At 44.5% G+C, this 17,428-nt stretch overlaps 1 protein-coding gene across 2 annotated transcripts in view; it reads left to right on the top strand.

Moving 5' to 3' along the window:
• Positions 1-15,700: 15,700 nt before the first annotated feature.
• CDKL1 (cyclin dependent kinase like 1) overlaps positions 15,701-17,428 on the top strand; it is a 54,914-nt gene continuing 53,186 nt past the window's right edge. For both annotated transcript variants that reach the window (XR_013960456.1, XM_080665644.1), the window contains exons 1-2: positions 15,701-15,804; positions 16,377-16,640. Coding sequence is in view for 1 of the 2 variants with exons in the window: in XM_080665644.1 (XP_080521770.1) it covers positions 16,473-16,640 (168 nt within the window). In the remaining variant the exon portion in view is untranslated. The remainder of the gene's footprint in view (positions 15,805-16,376; positions 16,641-17,428) is intronic.

A 17,428-nucleotide genomic window follows, 5' to 3' on the forward strand; every position in this document is an offset into this window, starting at 1 on the left:
GTTCGGGGCCAGAATAGTCAAGACAATCCTATTGAATAAAGAGGGAATATGCAAATTCACCATCACACCATAACAAAAATGGCTGTGCCCACAGCAGAGGCAGGGATTCCGTAACACTAGATGGCTGTGCCCACAGCAGAGGCCGAGTTCCCGTAACGAGCCTTAATGAGCAATCAGCAGAGACCTGAGGCTGCGCCCCCCACCGACAGGGTTTGACAGGGAACCTCAGGCCGCACCCCTGCCCATGGGACTTGACGGGGAACCTCAGGCCGTGTCCTCCACCCACAGGGCTTGACGGGGGACCTCAAGACGTGCCCCCTGGCCTGGGCAGGGGGACCTTAGGCCTTGCCCCCCGCCTCAGTGCCAGGCTGGGGAACCTGAGGCCACACCCCCCACCTGGTGGGGCTTGAAAAGTGTGGGGCCGGCCGAGTCTGGATCTAGCCCAATGGGAGGGGGGGGGCCTGCCGGGTCTTGGTCTTGCACAATTTCGAGGCACACATGGGTCGGCGGGGACTTGACTCTGGTTCCCATGGCGCGCCCCAGACTCTGACAGGAGGAAGATTTTCATATACATTTTACTAATTTTCTTTCATCTCTGACACTTCTATTATAGAGAAAGGGCAAATAGCAATATTAAAATATTTCCTCTAATTAATTTCCTTTTAATGTGCATGAATTTCGTGCACCGAACCACTAGTTTTAAATAAGAAAAACCTGGGAGTTTTAGGCTACCAGATTTCAAGAGTTATGATAAAGCTATATCAGTAGTTAAGATAATAGGATATTGGCACAGGCAAACAAATGTAATTAAGAGTCCTGAAACAGACCCACACTTAGTCACTTATGTATGACAGTTACACAGCAGTGGAATGAAGGAAAATATAGTCTTTTCAATAAATTTTATTGAAAATTATAATGGAAAATCAAATGAATCTTGACTACTACCTTGCACAATAAATACAAATATCCAGTAGATTATAAATCTAAAATATATAAAACTATAAAGCTTTTAAAAAGAAAATATCTTCGTGAACTTGGAGTAAGCAAGGATTTCCTAAATAGAAAGTTAAGCCTTAAACTGTAGGAGAAGTTGGGCAGAGGGACTTAATTAACATTAACATGCCCTCTTCATCTGAGGACACCATTACAAGAATGAGAAGATAGCCACAGAATGGAAAAGAGACTTGCATATATCACACAAGACCTACCTAGAAGATAAAACGAGCTTAAGAAAAAGGCAAACAACCCAATAGAAAAATGTCCAAAAGATTTTGAACAGGCACTCCACAGAAGGTAACATCCAAGTAGCCAATAAATATGATTTCATCTTTCTTGGTTATCAGAGAAATTCAAATTCAACAATACAGTACTTTCATACACCCACCAACATGGCCAATACAAAAAAGAGAAATTGGTGAGGTTGTGAAGAAACCGGTGCTTGCACATTGCTAATGGAAATAGAAAGTAGGGCAACACTTTGAAAGATAGTTTGGCAGGTTTGTGTGTGTGTTTTAAGTCTCACCTGAGGATATGTTTTTATTGGTTTTTAGAGAGAGAGAAACATTGATTGGTTGCCTCCCATACACCCCCCTACCAGGGAATTGAACCTGCAACCTTAGGTATATGCCCTGACTGGGAGTGGAACCTACAACCTTTTGTTGTACAGGACAACTATCCAACCAACTGAGCCACATTACATTACAAAGTTAAATCTTTTAAAAATACGTTTTTATTGATTTTTTTTTTTTTTTGAGAGGAAAGAAAAGGGAGAGAAATAGAAACATTGATGAGAAACATCAACATCCATCTGCTGCCTCCTGCACGCCCCCTGCTGGGGATCAAGCCTGGGCATGTGCCCTGCCTGGGGATTGGAATGGAACAGGTGACCTCCTGGTGCAAAGGTCAATGCTCAACCACTGAGCCACACCAGCCGAGCTAAAAGCTAAATCTTGTTTTCCCAACCTGAAACAATGCAGTGAGTGTGCATGTGCACTGGTGTTAGATGTATACATGTGTACTCTCCGTTTATCAAACTGTTTATACTTGATTTTTAGAGCGTAATGGTGGAACCAAACTACGGGGAACTTGAAATATCTTTTAATTGTTGGTCTTTCCATATATAACTCTCCAAAAAGCAAACAATTTAAAGTAATATAATACCACACATTGTATTTGCTTGCATCAAGAATTGCCACACTGTATTCTAATTACTTATATTTCTGCCTTTCTCTCTGGAATTAATGCCTGAGGAAAGGACTGTGCTAATTTAATTTGGTATCTATAGTCTGTTATAGGAAGTCATTCTTCAATAAATAATTAATTTGCATTACTTTCATGATCATTGAGTACAAACATGGACAAAAAAATCTTTTTCCTATGAATTTACACCTGACTTGCAGGATTTTTGTTTGAGAAGCCAATGTCCCAATAGGCATTGTATAAAACACCTATTCTTATGATTTCTGAACATTCTTCTTTGGACTGAATTAGGGAAATGAATACCAGGGAGTGAATAATGCAATAAAGGCCTCTTCTAATGCCAGAACTGTTGTTTTTTTCAACAACTTTTAATTAGGTACCTACTATGTACCAGACAGTACTTTTTAGACTATTCATGTCACACTTGAGCAAAACGAAGCTATGGCACTCATGGTAGATCAAATATATAAGTAAGCAGATTGTAAAACTAAAGAACAGAATATAGCCCTAACCGGTTTGGCTCAGTGGATAGAGCGTTGGCCTGTAGACCGAAGGGTCCCAGGTTCGATTCCAGTCAAGGGCATGTACCTTGGTTGCGGGCACATCCCCAGTAGGGGGTGTGCAGGAGGCAGCTCATCGATGTTTCTCTCTCATTGATGTTTCTAACTCTCTATCCTTCTCCCTTCCCCTCTAAAAAAAATCAATAAAATATATTTAAAAAAAAAAAAAAGAACGGAATATAGAAAGGAAATAACACTTCAGTTAGCAGTGGGAATCTAGGTCTATCCTGCTCACATCAGGAGAAAATTTCAAGATACTTAGAGCAATCTGCAAAATCTTATCTGCCATTTATTTTGTAATATTTTTGTTTTGTTAATCCTCACTGGAGGATGTTTTTTCCATTGATTTCTAGAGAGAGTGAAAGGGAGAGGGAGGAGAGAGGGAGAGGGAGGGAGACAGAGAGAGAGAGAGACATCAATTTTTGAGAGACACATCAATTGCCTTCTGCACACGCCCTGACCAACCAGGGCTGGGAATCAAACCTGCAACCCTTCAGAATGCAGGGTGGTGCTCTAACCATTGAACACACCGGCCAGGGCTATTTTGTAATGTTTTTAAGGAGTCCCATTGTATAGCAGCCATGCCCATTATGTATGTTTTACTACTTTTTAAAAAATATTTTTATTGATTTCAAAGAGGAAGGGAGGAGAGAGATAGAAACATCAATGATGAGAGAATCATCGATCAGCTGCCTCCTGCATGCCCCCTACTGGGGATCGAGCCCGCAACCCGGGCATGTGCCCTTGACCAGAATGGAACCTGGGACTCTCAGTCCACAGGCCAACACTCTATCCACTGAGCCAAACCAACTAGGGCAGTAATTAATTTCTATGTTGCAGATGACACAAATGAAGCATAAGGAGGCTGTGTGACTGGCTCTAGTTCACGAGGTGATTCAGAGCAGAGCTGGATTTGATCCTAGGTCCATGGTCAGCAAACTGCGGCTCGCGAGCCATATGTGGCTCTTTGGCCCCTTGAGTGTGGCTCTTCCACAAAATACCATGGTCTGGGCGAGTCTATTTTGAAGAAGTGGCGTTAGAAGAAGTTTAAGTTTAAAATATTTGGCTCTCAAAAAAAATTTCAATCGTTGTACTGTTGATATTTGGCTCTGTTGACTAATGAGTTTGCCGACCACTGTCCTAGGTAATCTAGCCCTAGAGTTCATGCTCTTACCAGGAAAATTAGGTCAGATGATATTGTAGAAAAATAAATATGTTGATGCTTAAAATGAAGGATTTCTTATTGTTTGTGGGAAATGTTGTTTAAAATGTTTTTTTCACAAGGACCTATACATGGGTTTGCTTTAGATGCCTCCGTAATATCTCATTACTAATATTTGACACTGAGCCATTCCTGTGAACACTATTTACAATGATAAGATTTCTGCATGTGGGTGTAACTATAATCTTTGTTCAATCTTTGGCATGCATGCAGGGTAAAGATGATCTTATGAAACTATTTAGATCTTTTGGATCAATAGATGCCTAAAAGTTCAGTAGTTGACAGGGGAAATGTATCGAGGGTACCAGAGGTTACTGTTTGTACAAAGGGTTATTCAGGTACCAATGAACACGCATCACAAAGTTTTTATACAGGAAGTAAGAGTTGAGGGGATTTAGAGTGTTAACGCTAAGAAATGGATGCATTTCTAAAACAATCAGTATGAAAAGAAATCTCATTAGAGTGAAGAATACTTTTTAAATGCAAGTAATTTATACTTCTTGTCCTCTCCTTCCTCACCTTGCCATGAGCACAAATATTTCTATTTTGATATTAGGTTTCCTTAAGGCGGGTTTATACTCTTTAGCCACATAATCAGAGCTCATTTGAAGCTGCAGTATGGTACCACAAGTGGAAAGAATACAACTCAGAATTGAGACTCTGGATTTTTACTCTGAACAGTCATTTAAATTTTTTGTATCTGTTTCCTCAACTGTCAGCTGTGCCCTCTTTCTTCCACAGACTCTTGTGAAATATTTTGAAAAGCAAAATGTACGATTGAAACCCCAGCTCTCCAAATCCTCCCGTCCAGTTGCCTCCTGGAGGAAACGCACTGGCTCTGCCTGGACACACGGTGTTGGATCTCGGGAAAGTCACGTCTTATCTCCAGTGCCCAGCACGGTGTCTCCTATGTGTCAGCACCCAGCAAAAGTCTGCTCTCCAAACAGCTCTGTGTCACACTTTTAAGCTGAAGTTCAGAAAGTTAATTTTTTTCCTATTTATTGTCTCATGAATTCACATTTTAAAAAATCATAAAAGCACAGAATGTACTTAGATTGCCTTATGAGTATGATTGCCAAACAACTGTCCAAAGTGGCAAGGAGATGTACACCTCGAGGTTCTGAGACTTACTTCCAAAAGAAGGATCATCATATCCATTGACACACACCCTCTGGCGATTAACCCTCCAGTGTTACACTGCTGAGCAGTCATGGCATTTGGGTTCATTGGTGAAAGTATTAGGTGGTGGTTTTAAAATCTGAAAATGCAAAGTAGTGTTGAGGTTGTTAAAGGAAGGTTGAGAAAGGAAAGTGTTTCGAAGAGGTGCTTAAAAAGGATGGCTGCCATATAACAAAATAACTAAAGTTATGTTAATGAGGGATGAGAACATTTTATGTTGTCTGGGCCCACATATAAAGTCAAGAGGATAGGTTCTTATTTTATTTAAATTCATTTTCCAATATTTACCTTGATTCACCAGGCTTTACTGTCTCCAGATAAGTGGTGTTGGGGGGCGGGGGCGGTATTTACATGCCTGGTTTTGTAACGTGTGGCAGTGCCTGGTCAGGAGGACCTTGGCTGACACCTGGCTCCTCTAGGTTGCTGTGTATCAGGTTGTCAGCTCTCATCAGCTCCCTTGCGCATCTGAAGACGGAGGACCTTTCTCAAGGTGTTCTTCGTTGTCATAACTCCATCCGCCACTGGCGGGTGGGCTGGGGCATGGTGGAGCTGGGTCTGAAGCCTGCCTTCAGCCCTGGACGGCTGGGTGGCCTTGTCTCTATTGACCAACCTCTCACAGCCTCAGCTTCTTTTATAAAACGGGGCACTTCATCATCCCAACCAGGAAGTAAATCCGACCATGTACGATTGTTATAACAATTAGAGAGAATGTGGTTAATGAGCCCAAAACATAAGTGCCCCTAAATGGTAGTTATTAACTATTTTCTGTATGTGCCCTAGAAACGATTTCCTTTCCAAATCCTCTTTAAACAGGGAAAGTAAATTCAAGTATTTCCTGGAGCAGCTTTATAGTGTCATTTTAAAATCACAGTGACTCAACTTTCTTTTCCTTACAGGAAACGTAATTGGGGGGTGGAGGGAGAGGGACTTCAAGCCTGGCTGCTGGGTTCACACTCAAATGAGGCGCCCGCGTTCTCCAGCCTCATGGGGACTGTGCTCTAGTGTCGGGGCTGCACACAGATGACGTTGCTGAGCTCCTGTGAGAAGGAAGCATGATGACAAGGTTCATCCTCCTGGCAGCTTAAAGAGCAGGAGGGTCCTCCATTGAGCATTGTAAGTATTTGAGGCCAGCTCCCAATGTCCTGTGCATTAATTAACTCAGACACCCTGACAACCACCCCTCTGTGTGTTACAGAATTTACCAGGTGACCGAAAAATACACAGGAGTACCCGGAGATACAGGAAAACCCATTTATTTCCAGATGTGCTAGTACCGAGACTCAGGGGGGCCTGTTTCCAAATTCTGAGCAAACCAATATGGAGGAAGCGTTCTCTTTCTACCCTTTGGTTTCTTTGTCCCCTAAATAAGGATCAGACTTCGGGACCTTTCGCAGGCTTTGCAAAAAGCCCCGTGTGTTGGGATGGGGGCCATGAGACCACACATAAAGGCCTGGCCTGGCACCAGCGCTGATAACCCCCTCCAGGGGTTGTGTATTGTTCATGGTTTATGGCCTCTGTAAAATGTGAGTATTTAGGTAAATAGGTCTTGCAAGACCAGATAATGAAGGAAGGGGCAGTGACTAGACCAGCCGTGGGCAAACTACGGCCCACGGGCCGGATCCGGCCCGTTCGGCTGTTCTATCCGGCCCGCGGAGCCGAAAGAGCGGAGGGTTCTCTTGCTCTCCCCTCCACTCCTTTACTTTGAATTTATATTAGTTCACACAAACACTCCATCCATGCTTTTGTTCCGGCCCTCCGGTCCAGTTTAAGAACCCATTGTGGCCCTCAAGTCCAAAAGTTTGCCCACCCCTGGTAGACTATAGGCGAACAGGAATGTGCATTAGGGATACTGATTAACTGGGTACAGAGTCAGGCTGCTAGTTACCCCTCCCTCCCAAAAAATGTCTTATTTTCCTCATGATATGTTTGGTAGTATTAGCTAAACGGTTAGGAGCAAAGCTTCTGGAGTCAGACTGCCTGCATCCAGTCCCCCGCTTTGTGTCCTTGCTCACCCATCCCAAACTCCCGCTCCTCCTCTGAAACCTCCGCGTAACATTGACTCCTCTCCTAGGGCTGTGGTGAGGCTCAAGTATACAATATTCTTAGCATAATGCCTGCCATGAATAAGCACCAATTAAATAGTTATTGTGGTGGCTGTTGTGTGGGCAATAGTCATTATCTTGCACAAGATCAAACACCAGTGAGAAGGCAGAAATCCTGGTCTCTGATTCCCAATCCCAGGCTCTTTCTCCGAGCATGTGTTAGTCCACTGAATGATTATTGCTTTCTTAAAAGGTTAAAATATCACAGTACTGTCTGTGTTATCCCGGGACACTGAAGTACTCTGTCTGATTATGGAGAGCTGCAATAAAATAAAATAAAATAAAATAAAATAAAATAAAATAAAAAAAAATCACTGTAAGTGGAAAATAATGTTTCACCGTTCTTCTACATTTGCTTGAGAAAAGAAGCCCACATTCTTCAGCTTCCCAAGAACTCTACTGCACAGGAGTTATAATTCTTTGATTTCAAAACCCGTTTCAGTCCTGCCAACTAAAAGGACTGCTGAGACTGACAGTATAGCGGCCATAGTATCCTCTCTGTTTGGCGCTAAATGGTGACATCAACTGTTTGTCTCCCTTTCAAAGTTGTTCTCTTATAGTTTAATCCAACTTCCTCCAAACATAACAACTGGTGCAGCTGCAAGACACGCCAGCTTTCTGGTTCACTGCCTACTGAGGCGTAAATAAGTGGTGCACTCGCTCCCTCCTTTAACTACCACTGGGCTTGGCACGGTCCCAGGATCCTGGGTACTGAACCATAAAGTTAATTTTCCAGACTCCCTTTGGCCTGGCGTGAACCTTAGACAAGGTAACTCTGGAAAAGTTCACAGTGACTTTCCTACCTCATCTTAAAATATATTTTTTTAATTGTCAAAAAGAAACATTCCCCAACATATACCATATTCTGGGTTATGAAGCAAACCTCAACAAATTTCAAAGAATTTAAATCATACAAAGGAATTGCTCTGGAAACAATGGAATTAAACTAGAAATCGGTAACAAAAAAATGTCTGGAAAATCCCCAAATATTTGGAAATTAAACAACACACTTCAAAATAACCTACAGGTCAAATAGGAAGTCTCAAGGGAAATGAGAAAATGTTTTGGCCCTGGCTGGGTAGGGTAGCTCAGTTAATTAGAGCATTGTCTCAGTATGCCAAGGTTGGGGGTTTGATCCCCGGTCAGAGCACATACAAGAAATCAACCAATGAATGCATAAATAAATGGAATCACAAATCAGTGTTTTTCTCTCTGTCTCTGAAATCAATAAATTAAAAAATAATAAAACTGTTTGAGGTGAATGAAAATGAAAATGCAACATCAATATTTTGGGGATTCATTTACAGTAGTGCTTAGAGGAAATTTTGTGGCATTAAAGGCTTATATTAGAAAAGAAGAAAGGTCTAAAATTAATGGCATAAGCTTCCATCTTAAAAAAAATAGAAAAAGCAGGTAAAAACAAAGCAAGCAGAAGGAAAAAAATATTAAAGAGATGAAATCAACAAAATTGAAAAACAGAAAAAAACATAGATGAAATCAATCAAATCAAAAGCTGTTTCTTTAAAAGGTCAGTAAAATTGATAAGTCTTAGTCAAACTAATCAGGAAAAAGGAGGGAAAAAATTGCTAATATCAAGAATGACATAGGAAACACTACTATAGACATTAAGAGGATAATAATGTAATATTATTACATGTGAATAACATTAAAAAGATAATAATGTATAATTGTTATATATAAACAACTTTGTGCTCATAAATTCAAATATCTAGATAAAATAGGCAAATTCCTTGAAAGACACAAACTATCAAAGCTCATTCAAGAAGAACCACATAGGAGAAACCAAGATGGCGGCATAGGTAAGCACCTAAACTGCTGCCTCGCACAACAATTTCAAAACTACAACTAAAAGACAGAATGGACACCATCCAGAACCACAGGAAAGCTGGCTGAGTGGAAATTCTACAACTAGAAGGAAAGAGAAAAGCTCACAGAGAATTGGAGGTACGGCAAAGGGTCTTTGTGCACGCAGAGAGGAAGGGCGGCTGAGAGCCTGGCTGACTTTCTCTGGCGGAAGGGGGAAGGAAGCCCCCGACCACACTGAACCCCAGTTCTGACTGCACTGAACCCCAGTCCTGGGCGAAACCCCGCGGACCCAGGCTCATACAGGGGGAGTCTGGACTGTCAGGTAGAGAGAAAGGCACCCGGAGACTCGCAGACCCGAGGGAGACCCGGGGGAGCCCCGGCGGGCAGGCATCTGGAAGTGCGCGCGCCAGTGTGCACAAAAGCTGCGGAGGTTACCACAGGCTTTCCCTAGCAGAAGGGAGTCGGAAGCTCCTGACTGCACTGAACCCCAGTTCTGACTGCACTGAACCCCAGTTCCAGGAGAGCCCCTGGGGACCCACGCTCTTGTGGGGGGAATCTGGACTCGGGCGGAGACTCGGGAGCCAGGGAAGGCAGAGGTCTGGAGGTGCGTGCGCACAAGGGCAAGGCTGACTGGAAGCCAAGGCTGTCTGCTCCGCCCTCAGACTCCACCCCATCCAAGCTGAGCACAGAGGCTATTGCAATTTGTCAAGTCTAATCCTATAAGACTGTCTCCAGCACCGAACTTCTCCCAGCGTAGACACAGCTGATCCTTACAGCCAACTGGCCTGGAGGTCAATTCCTCCCAGTGATACCAACAACAATCAAGACTTAACTACAACAAGGCTGTACACACAGTCCACAAAGGGGTGCACCAAGAGTGTCCACTTCAGGTTAACTGGGGAGGCCGACCCACTGGGCCATATAGGAAACCTAGCACACAAATCTACCCTACCAACTCAGGGAAGCAATGAAAATGCGGCGTCAAAGAAACAGATCACAAATGAAAGAAATGGAGGAAAACAAACGACTGGATATAGAATTCAAAACCACCGTTATAAGGCTTTTCAAGAATATCCTAGAAAAGGCCGATAAATATAACGAGACCCTCAAAGATATGAAAAAGGACCAACTAGAAATTAAACATACACTGACTGAAATAAAAAATATTATACAGAGACCCAACAACAGACTAGAGGAACACAAGAATCAAGTCAAAGAATTGAAATACAAAGAAGCAAAAAACACTCAACCGAAAAAGCAAAAAGTTGTAGATAGTGTAAGAAGCCTATGGGACAACTTCAAGCGTACCAACATCAGAATTATGGGGGTGCCAGAAGAAGAGAGAGAGCAAGATACTGAAAACCTATTGGAAGAAATAATGACCAAAAACTTCCCCCACCTGGTGAAAGAAATAGACTTACAAGTCCAGGAAGCGCACAGAACCCCAAACAAAAGGAATCCAAAGAGGACCACACCAAGACACATCATAATTAAAATGCCAAGAGCAAAAGACAAAGAGAGAATATTAAAAGCAGCAAGAGAAAAACAGTTAATTACCTACAAGGGAGCACCCATACGATTGTCAGCTGATTTCTCAACAGAAACTATGCAGGCCAGACGGGAGAGGCAAGAAATTTTCAAAGTGATGAATAGCAAGAACCTACAACCAAGATTACTCTGCCCAGCAAAGCTATCATTCAGAATGGAAGGGCAGATAAAGAGCTTCAGAGATAAGAAAAAGCTAAAGGAGTTCATCACCACCAAACCAGTATTATAGGAAATGCTGAAAGGTATTCTTAAAGAAGAGGAAGAAGAAAAAAGTAAAGATAAAAATTATGAACAACAAATACATATCTATCAACAAGTGAACCTAAAAATCAAGTGAATTAAAAACCTGAGGAACAGAATAATCTGGTGAATATAATAGAATCAGGGGCATAGAAAGGGAGTGGACTGATAATTCTCAGGGGGAAAGGGGTATGGGGGGGTTCAGGAAGAGAATGGACAAAAATCATACACCTATGGATGAGGACAGTGGGGGGGAGGTAAGGGCAGAAGGTGGGGTGGAAACCAGGTGGAGGGGAGCTATGGGGGGAAAAAGGAGAAACAATTGTAATAATCTGAATAAAGATTTATTAAATAAAAATAAAAATGTTGGCTCAGAAAAAAAAAAAAAGAACCACATAGCCGAAACCGGTTTGGCTCAGTGGATAGAGCGTCAGCCTGTGAACTGAAGGGTCCCAGGTTCGATTCCGGTCAGGGGCATGTACCTTGGTTGCAGGCACATCCCCAGTGGGGGGATTGCGGGGGGCAGCTGATCGATGTTTCTCTCTCATTGATGTTTCTGATTCTCTATCCCTCTCCCTTCCTCTCTGTAAGAAATCAATAAAATATTTAAAAAAAAGGAAAAAGAAAAAAATTAAGAAGAACCACATATACTGAATCGTTCTATATTTTATTAAAGAAACAGACTTTGTAATTTAAAATATTTCAACAATGAAAACTCCAGGCTCAGATTGCTTTACTAGCAAATTCTACCAAAATTTAAGGAATAAATAATACCAGTTTAATATAAATGTCTCCAGAAAATATTAGAGAGGAAAACACTTTCTAACTTACTTTATGAGATCAGCATTACTCTGATACCAAAACTAGACAAAGACATTACAAGAAAACTATGGGTCAATATATCTTAGTTGCATTAATGCAAAAATCCTCAATAAAGTATTACTAATCAACTCCAGCAATGTATCAAAATAATAGAATATCATAACCAAGTTGGTTTTATCCCAGAATGAAAGGTTAGTTCAACATTTAAAAATCAATAAATACTACTGCAAATATTTATGAAAAAAAATTTGTTAATTAAATAAACCTTTATCAAACAAGCAAACAAAAAATCAAAAAATATATTAGTGAGATCATGGCAGGAGTGGGGAGGGAGTCAACAGGTGGAAAAAAAGGGGATATTTGTAATAACTTGAACAAAAAAGTTTAAAAAAATCAATCAATACAGTCCATCCAGTGTAGCTCAGTGGTTGAGTGTCGACCCATGAACCAGGAGGTCATGGTTCGATTCCTCATTAGGGCATATGCCTGGGTTGCAGGCTTGATCCCCAGGAGGCGGTGTGCAGAATACAGCCAGTCAATGATTCTCTCTCATCATTGATGTTTCTATCCCTCTCTCTATCTTCCTTCCTCTCTCTGAAAGCAATAAAAACATATTTTAAAATATATACATATAAATCAATCAATATAATTCACTATATCAACAGACTAAGGAAAATCCTCCTCCTATATAATAAAAAGGTAATATGCAAATTAACCCTCATGCCCTCACAAGAGGGCTGCCTACGACCAGGCCGGCAGGAGGGTTAGAGAGGAACGACCAAATGACTGAACAAGCAGGCTGCATGGGCGGCCAGGCCAGCGGGGGGGGTGAGGGGAGGGGTTAGTGAGGGACAACCAAATGACTGAGCAGCAGGCTGTGTGGGGTGACCAAGCCAGCAGGGGGGCCATGAGGGGCGACCAGGCTGGCACGGGGGGGGGGGGGCAGTTAGGGCCAATTAGGCCAGCAGAGGGGGGCAGTTGGGGGCAACCTGGCTGGCAGCGGGGGATAGTTAGGGGCAACCAGGCAGGCAGGCCGGTTAGTGATTAAAAGCCAGCGGTCCAGGATTGTGAGAAGGATGTCCAACTGCTGGGGATCGGGCCTAAACCAGCAGTTGGACATCCCCCAAGGGGTCCCATATTGGAGAGGGTGCAGGCTGGGCTGAGGGCCCCCCCCAACCCTGCGTGCACATATTTCGTGCACCGGGCCTCTAGTCCTATATAATAAAAGGCTAATATGCAAATTGTCCCCTCAAGTGGGAGTTCAACCAGGAGTTGGACCAGGGGAAGGGGCCAGCCGGGGGGGAGGGGCGGCGGGCAGTTGGCCGGCTGGCCCCGCCCCCAATTGGCCAGCCAACCACCAGTGGCCCCTCCCTGTAGCCAGCCTGGCCTGATCGGCCCCAATATGGGCAGGCCAGCCAGACCCCACCAGTGCACAAATTCGTGCACCAGGCCTCTAGTATAATATAAAGAAGAAAAATCATACAATCATCTCAATGGATGTAGAAACGCATTTGACAAAACTCAACATCAGTTCATTATTTAAAAAACACCTCTCAGCAAACTGGAATTAAAGAGAAGTTTCCCAATCTAATAAAGGGCCTCTGGATTAGTTCTATTTGCTGCATAACAAATACCCCCAAAGCATAAATATCAAACATTTATTCTCCCACCGTTTCTGGAGGTGCCTCTGGCTCAAGGCCTCGCATGAGACTGAACTTAGTTTGTCAGCAGGGCAAAGTCTATCTGAAATCTCATTGGAATGTGGTTTGGGGCAGGGAGGAGATCTGCTTCCAAGTTCACTCAGGGTTGTTGGTAGGACTCATTTCCTCACAGAATATTAGCCTAAGTTCTTCTTGGCTGTTGGCTTCCTCGCTTCCTTGCCATAAGGCAGCTCGCAACATGGCATCTGTATTCCCTCAGAGCAAGTAAATGAGAGCCCAAGGGAGCACCCAAGGTGGAAACCATAGTCTCTTCGTAACCTAACCTCCGAAGTGATGTTACATTACTTTTGACATATTCCGTTCCTCAGAAGCTAGTCACTAGGTCAAGTCTATACTGAAAGGAAGAGGAGCACACAAGAGCATGAATACCAAGAAGCAGGGGTCACTAAGGGCCACCTTAGGCTGTCTGCCACAGCATCTACAAAGAAATCCAGCATCATACCTAGTGGTGCAAGACTGAATGCTTTCCTCCTAAGATCGGTATAAGGATATCTGCTCTCACTACTCCAGTTTGAGTTCACACTGGAGGACCTGCCACATGCAATAAGGCAAGAAAAAGAGAGAAAAGGCACACCAGTTAGGAAGAACCAAAATGGCCCCTATTTGCAGATGACATGATTGTCCACATAGAAAATCCCAAGGAATTTACTACAACTTCCTAGGACTTTTAGATAGACCAGTGAGAAAACATCCAGATGACAAATAAGCATATGAAAAACTGTTCAACATTAGTCATTAGAGAATTCCAAATTAAAGCCACAACAGACCGTTGCCCACATGTTAAAATGTTTGAAATAAAGAGATCTGGCATACTACGTGCTGGCAAAGACGCAGAGTCACTGGAATGAAGCTGGCAGGAATGTAAAATGGTACAGTCTCTTTGGAAAACATTTTGGCAGTTACTTCAATAACATATACTTATCATATGACCCAGCAGTACTCCGAAGTATTATTTTCCCAAGAGAAATGAAAACATATGTTCCCACAAAAGACCATGCATGAGTGTTTACAGTGGCTTGGCTGATAATCACCAAAACTGGAAACCATTGAAATGTTCTTCAAGTGGGGATGGATGAACAAGCGATGGTACACCCACACAATGGAATACTACTCATTAATAAACAGGAATAAACTGATAAATGGAACAAAATGGGTGAATCTCAAATTATTTATGTTAAGTGAAAGAAGCCTCGCTCAAAAGGCTACATAATGTATAACTCCATTGACATGACATTCAGGAGGAGGCAAAACTGTAGAGACAGAAAACACATCAGCGGCTGCCGTTCGCAAACAATTCCTGGGAGGTTCACAGATGAACTCCAGTCCACCCCTGGACCATCTGCTACGGGCGTTGTCAAGGCAGCCACCAATCCCTCCCCTCCCGGCTCCTGCTCCTACCTGACCCCTGTCCTGACTTCCATTTAGTGGCATGCTGCTTGGCAGGGGACGGGTCTCTGTTTTGTAGACAGTATGTTAATCCTCTCTCCTCAGGTGTTACCTCCAGGGCAAACAACCACCTCAGTGCTGGGCAGATGAAATAGGATAATGATCAAGTATTGAGGCAGTGTGCCCAGTGGCAAATTATTTCACGACTTCCCCAGGTTTACTACTTCCCTCCTCTGTACTCAACCCCGAGCAAGGAGGAGCCAGTTGGGAACAAGGAACCTAAAAGGAGGCAGGCTCTGTAACCTCCATCTCCCACATCAGAAGCCTGGCTGTGGAGGAAGTCAAGAGCCAAGGAGCACCCTCCCCCTCCAAGCCAATGGAGTGAAGTGCTGACTTTAACCAACTTCGGCCACACCTCCTTCTTCATCTTTGCCTTTCTCTCCCTGTTTCTCTTCATTCATTCATTCATTCATTCATTCATTCATTCACTGACTGGATGCTACGCCACTGATCAGGACAGGCACAGAAGCTTCCCTCAAGGCGTTCACAGTTCAGCAGAAAACACTGGGGAGTAATCAGTTGTTACTCGGGGTGGTAACCGCTATGCCCTTGATGCATGAGGAGGGGTAGGGGGTGGGGGTGGGAGTGGGGTAGGGAGGACTCCTGGCGCAGGCGTCTTCCAGCAGCCTCTGCTCCAGCTGCTTTTCCCCCTCCTGCCGGAGTCTGCAGTCTTGCAGGCCTTCTCTCCCGCAGAGGGACGTAAGTGCAGGGCCCCAGGCCCACTGTGGGGACAGCTCCTTCAGGGGCCCGGGGGCCACCCACCAGGGCCCTTCTCCGCTGCAAGGCCCACGACGGGTCCAGCAGGGAAGCCAGGCCCGGCGGCCCCGCCCAGGCCAGCCGGGGGCGGGGACCAGTTCCCATAGGGATCCCAGCCGGGGAGCAAAGCCGGGCTGGAGTCGGCGAGGTGGGAGCAGGGCCAGGCCGGGCAGCCGCAGCGCGTGAGTCAGGGTCGGGAAGGAGGAGCGGGTCGGGCCGGGCCGGGCTGGGCGGGCCTGGCCGCCACGTGGCGCCGCTCGAGGCGCGGGAGGGAGGGCAGAGCATCCTCCTGTGACCGCGAGTCGGCAGCGGGTCGGGAGAGGGGGCCCCGCGCGCGGCGGGCGGCGTGGCCCTCTGTTCCGGAGCTCCAGGCCCGCGCCCCTGAGCGCGCTGCGGCGCCTCTCCTGGCGGGTCTCCCCTCCTCCCGGCCTCGCCGCCGCCCCCGCCCCCGCCCCCGCAGGAGCCGGGCGGTGTCTTCTTGCTGCAGGGAAATCAGACCCGAAATTAGAACCGGGGAAGCCCTTAGCCAGCTCATATGTCTTAGATCGGATGAACTATAACATGAAAAAGATAGATTATCTTACAACTCTGTTCGTCTTAGGATGATGGGTTACATTTTAACTCACATGTAACAGACGGTGAAAAGTGGCTTACCTAACTGGGCTGTCATTCGGTCACGTTGCCATTGCCGAGGGGCGAGGCTTCAAGCCGTGTCAGTTCCCAACCCGTGAACAGGTGCCTTGTTCCGCTCCAGGTCCTACACAGCGGCTCGGGCCTCCAGGGCAGTGTGTGTCAAGCGACATTTTCCAACTATGTGAAGATCCACTCTACGAAGATTTATTCCTCTGTGATGGAGAAGTATGAAAAAATTGGGAAAATTGGTGAAGGATCCTACGGCGTTGTTTTCAAATGCAGAAACAGGGACACGGGTCAGGTTGTGGCCATCAAGAGGTTTGTAGAATCAGAAGATGACCCTATCATAAAGAAAATCGCCCTTCGAGAAATCCGCATGCTCAAGGTAATGGATTCTTTCAAGTGAATTTTCAGGGGTAAAAAGTCCGGGGCACGTCATGTTAAATAAATGCCTTGAGATGTGGTTACATCTCCTTCCTTCATGGCCTTTTGACACAAATGGGACGTCTGTGCACAAAGCACCAATTATGTAATGAGCTAGAAAGCAGAAGTGGGCAAGGTGGTGCTCACTTTCAGAGATGCTGTGGGGTATTTTGTTTTCCTTCCCAGTAGCCTCTCTGCCATGTCACCTATAGAGCTGGTCCTTCAAGGGCCATCAACTTTGACTGACAGTACAAGAACCTACCACATTGTTAGCACGCATGGTTTTTACACTCCGAGGCTGACTTCTGTGGATGGTCTTAGTCCATCAAGAGCATTAGTCATTCACCTGTTTTCGAATTTTTAGGAAGCTGACAGGTTCTCCTTACACCTCACAGTTATCTACTGCTGAGCATCATGTTGTCCTGCCTTGAGAAGAAGGGTTCTTCTCAAAAAGTGAAATGCTCGCTTTTAAAATGTTTATTAGTTAACCCTAGGAGACCGTGATTTCAAATGGGGGCAGGGGGAGTTGTTTATTGCAAGCTAAAACTATTTTTTCCCTCTAATGGAAAGACGCTTCCTCTCTGAATTTCTGTGAAGATGAACCCAGACTGCAAGGTAAAGCGTGACATGTAATGAATGTGGTGGAGGTTAACCTGGTTTTAAATTGTTAATGCCTGTGTTCTGACATGTGGACTATGACAAGGAAAGAGCAACTTTGGGGGAGATGATGGAACGCTCAGGGTTTTCTCC

The sequence above is a fragment of the Plecotus auritus genome (assembly GCF_963455305.1).
Source record: "Plecotus auritus genome assembly, chromosome: 1".
In the NCBI taxonomy this organism is placed as follows: domain Eukaryota; kingdom Metazoa; phylum Chordata; class Mammalia; order Chiroptera; family Vespertilionidae; genus Plecotus; species Plecotus auritus.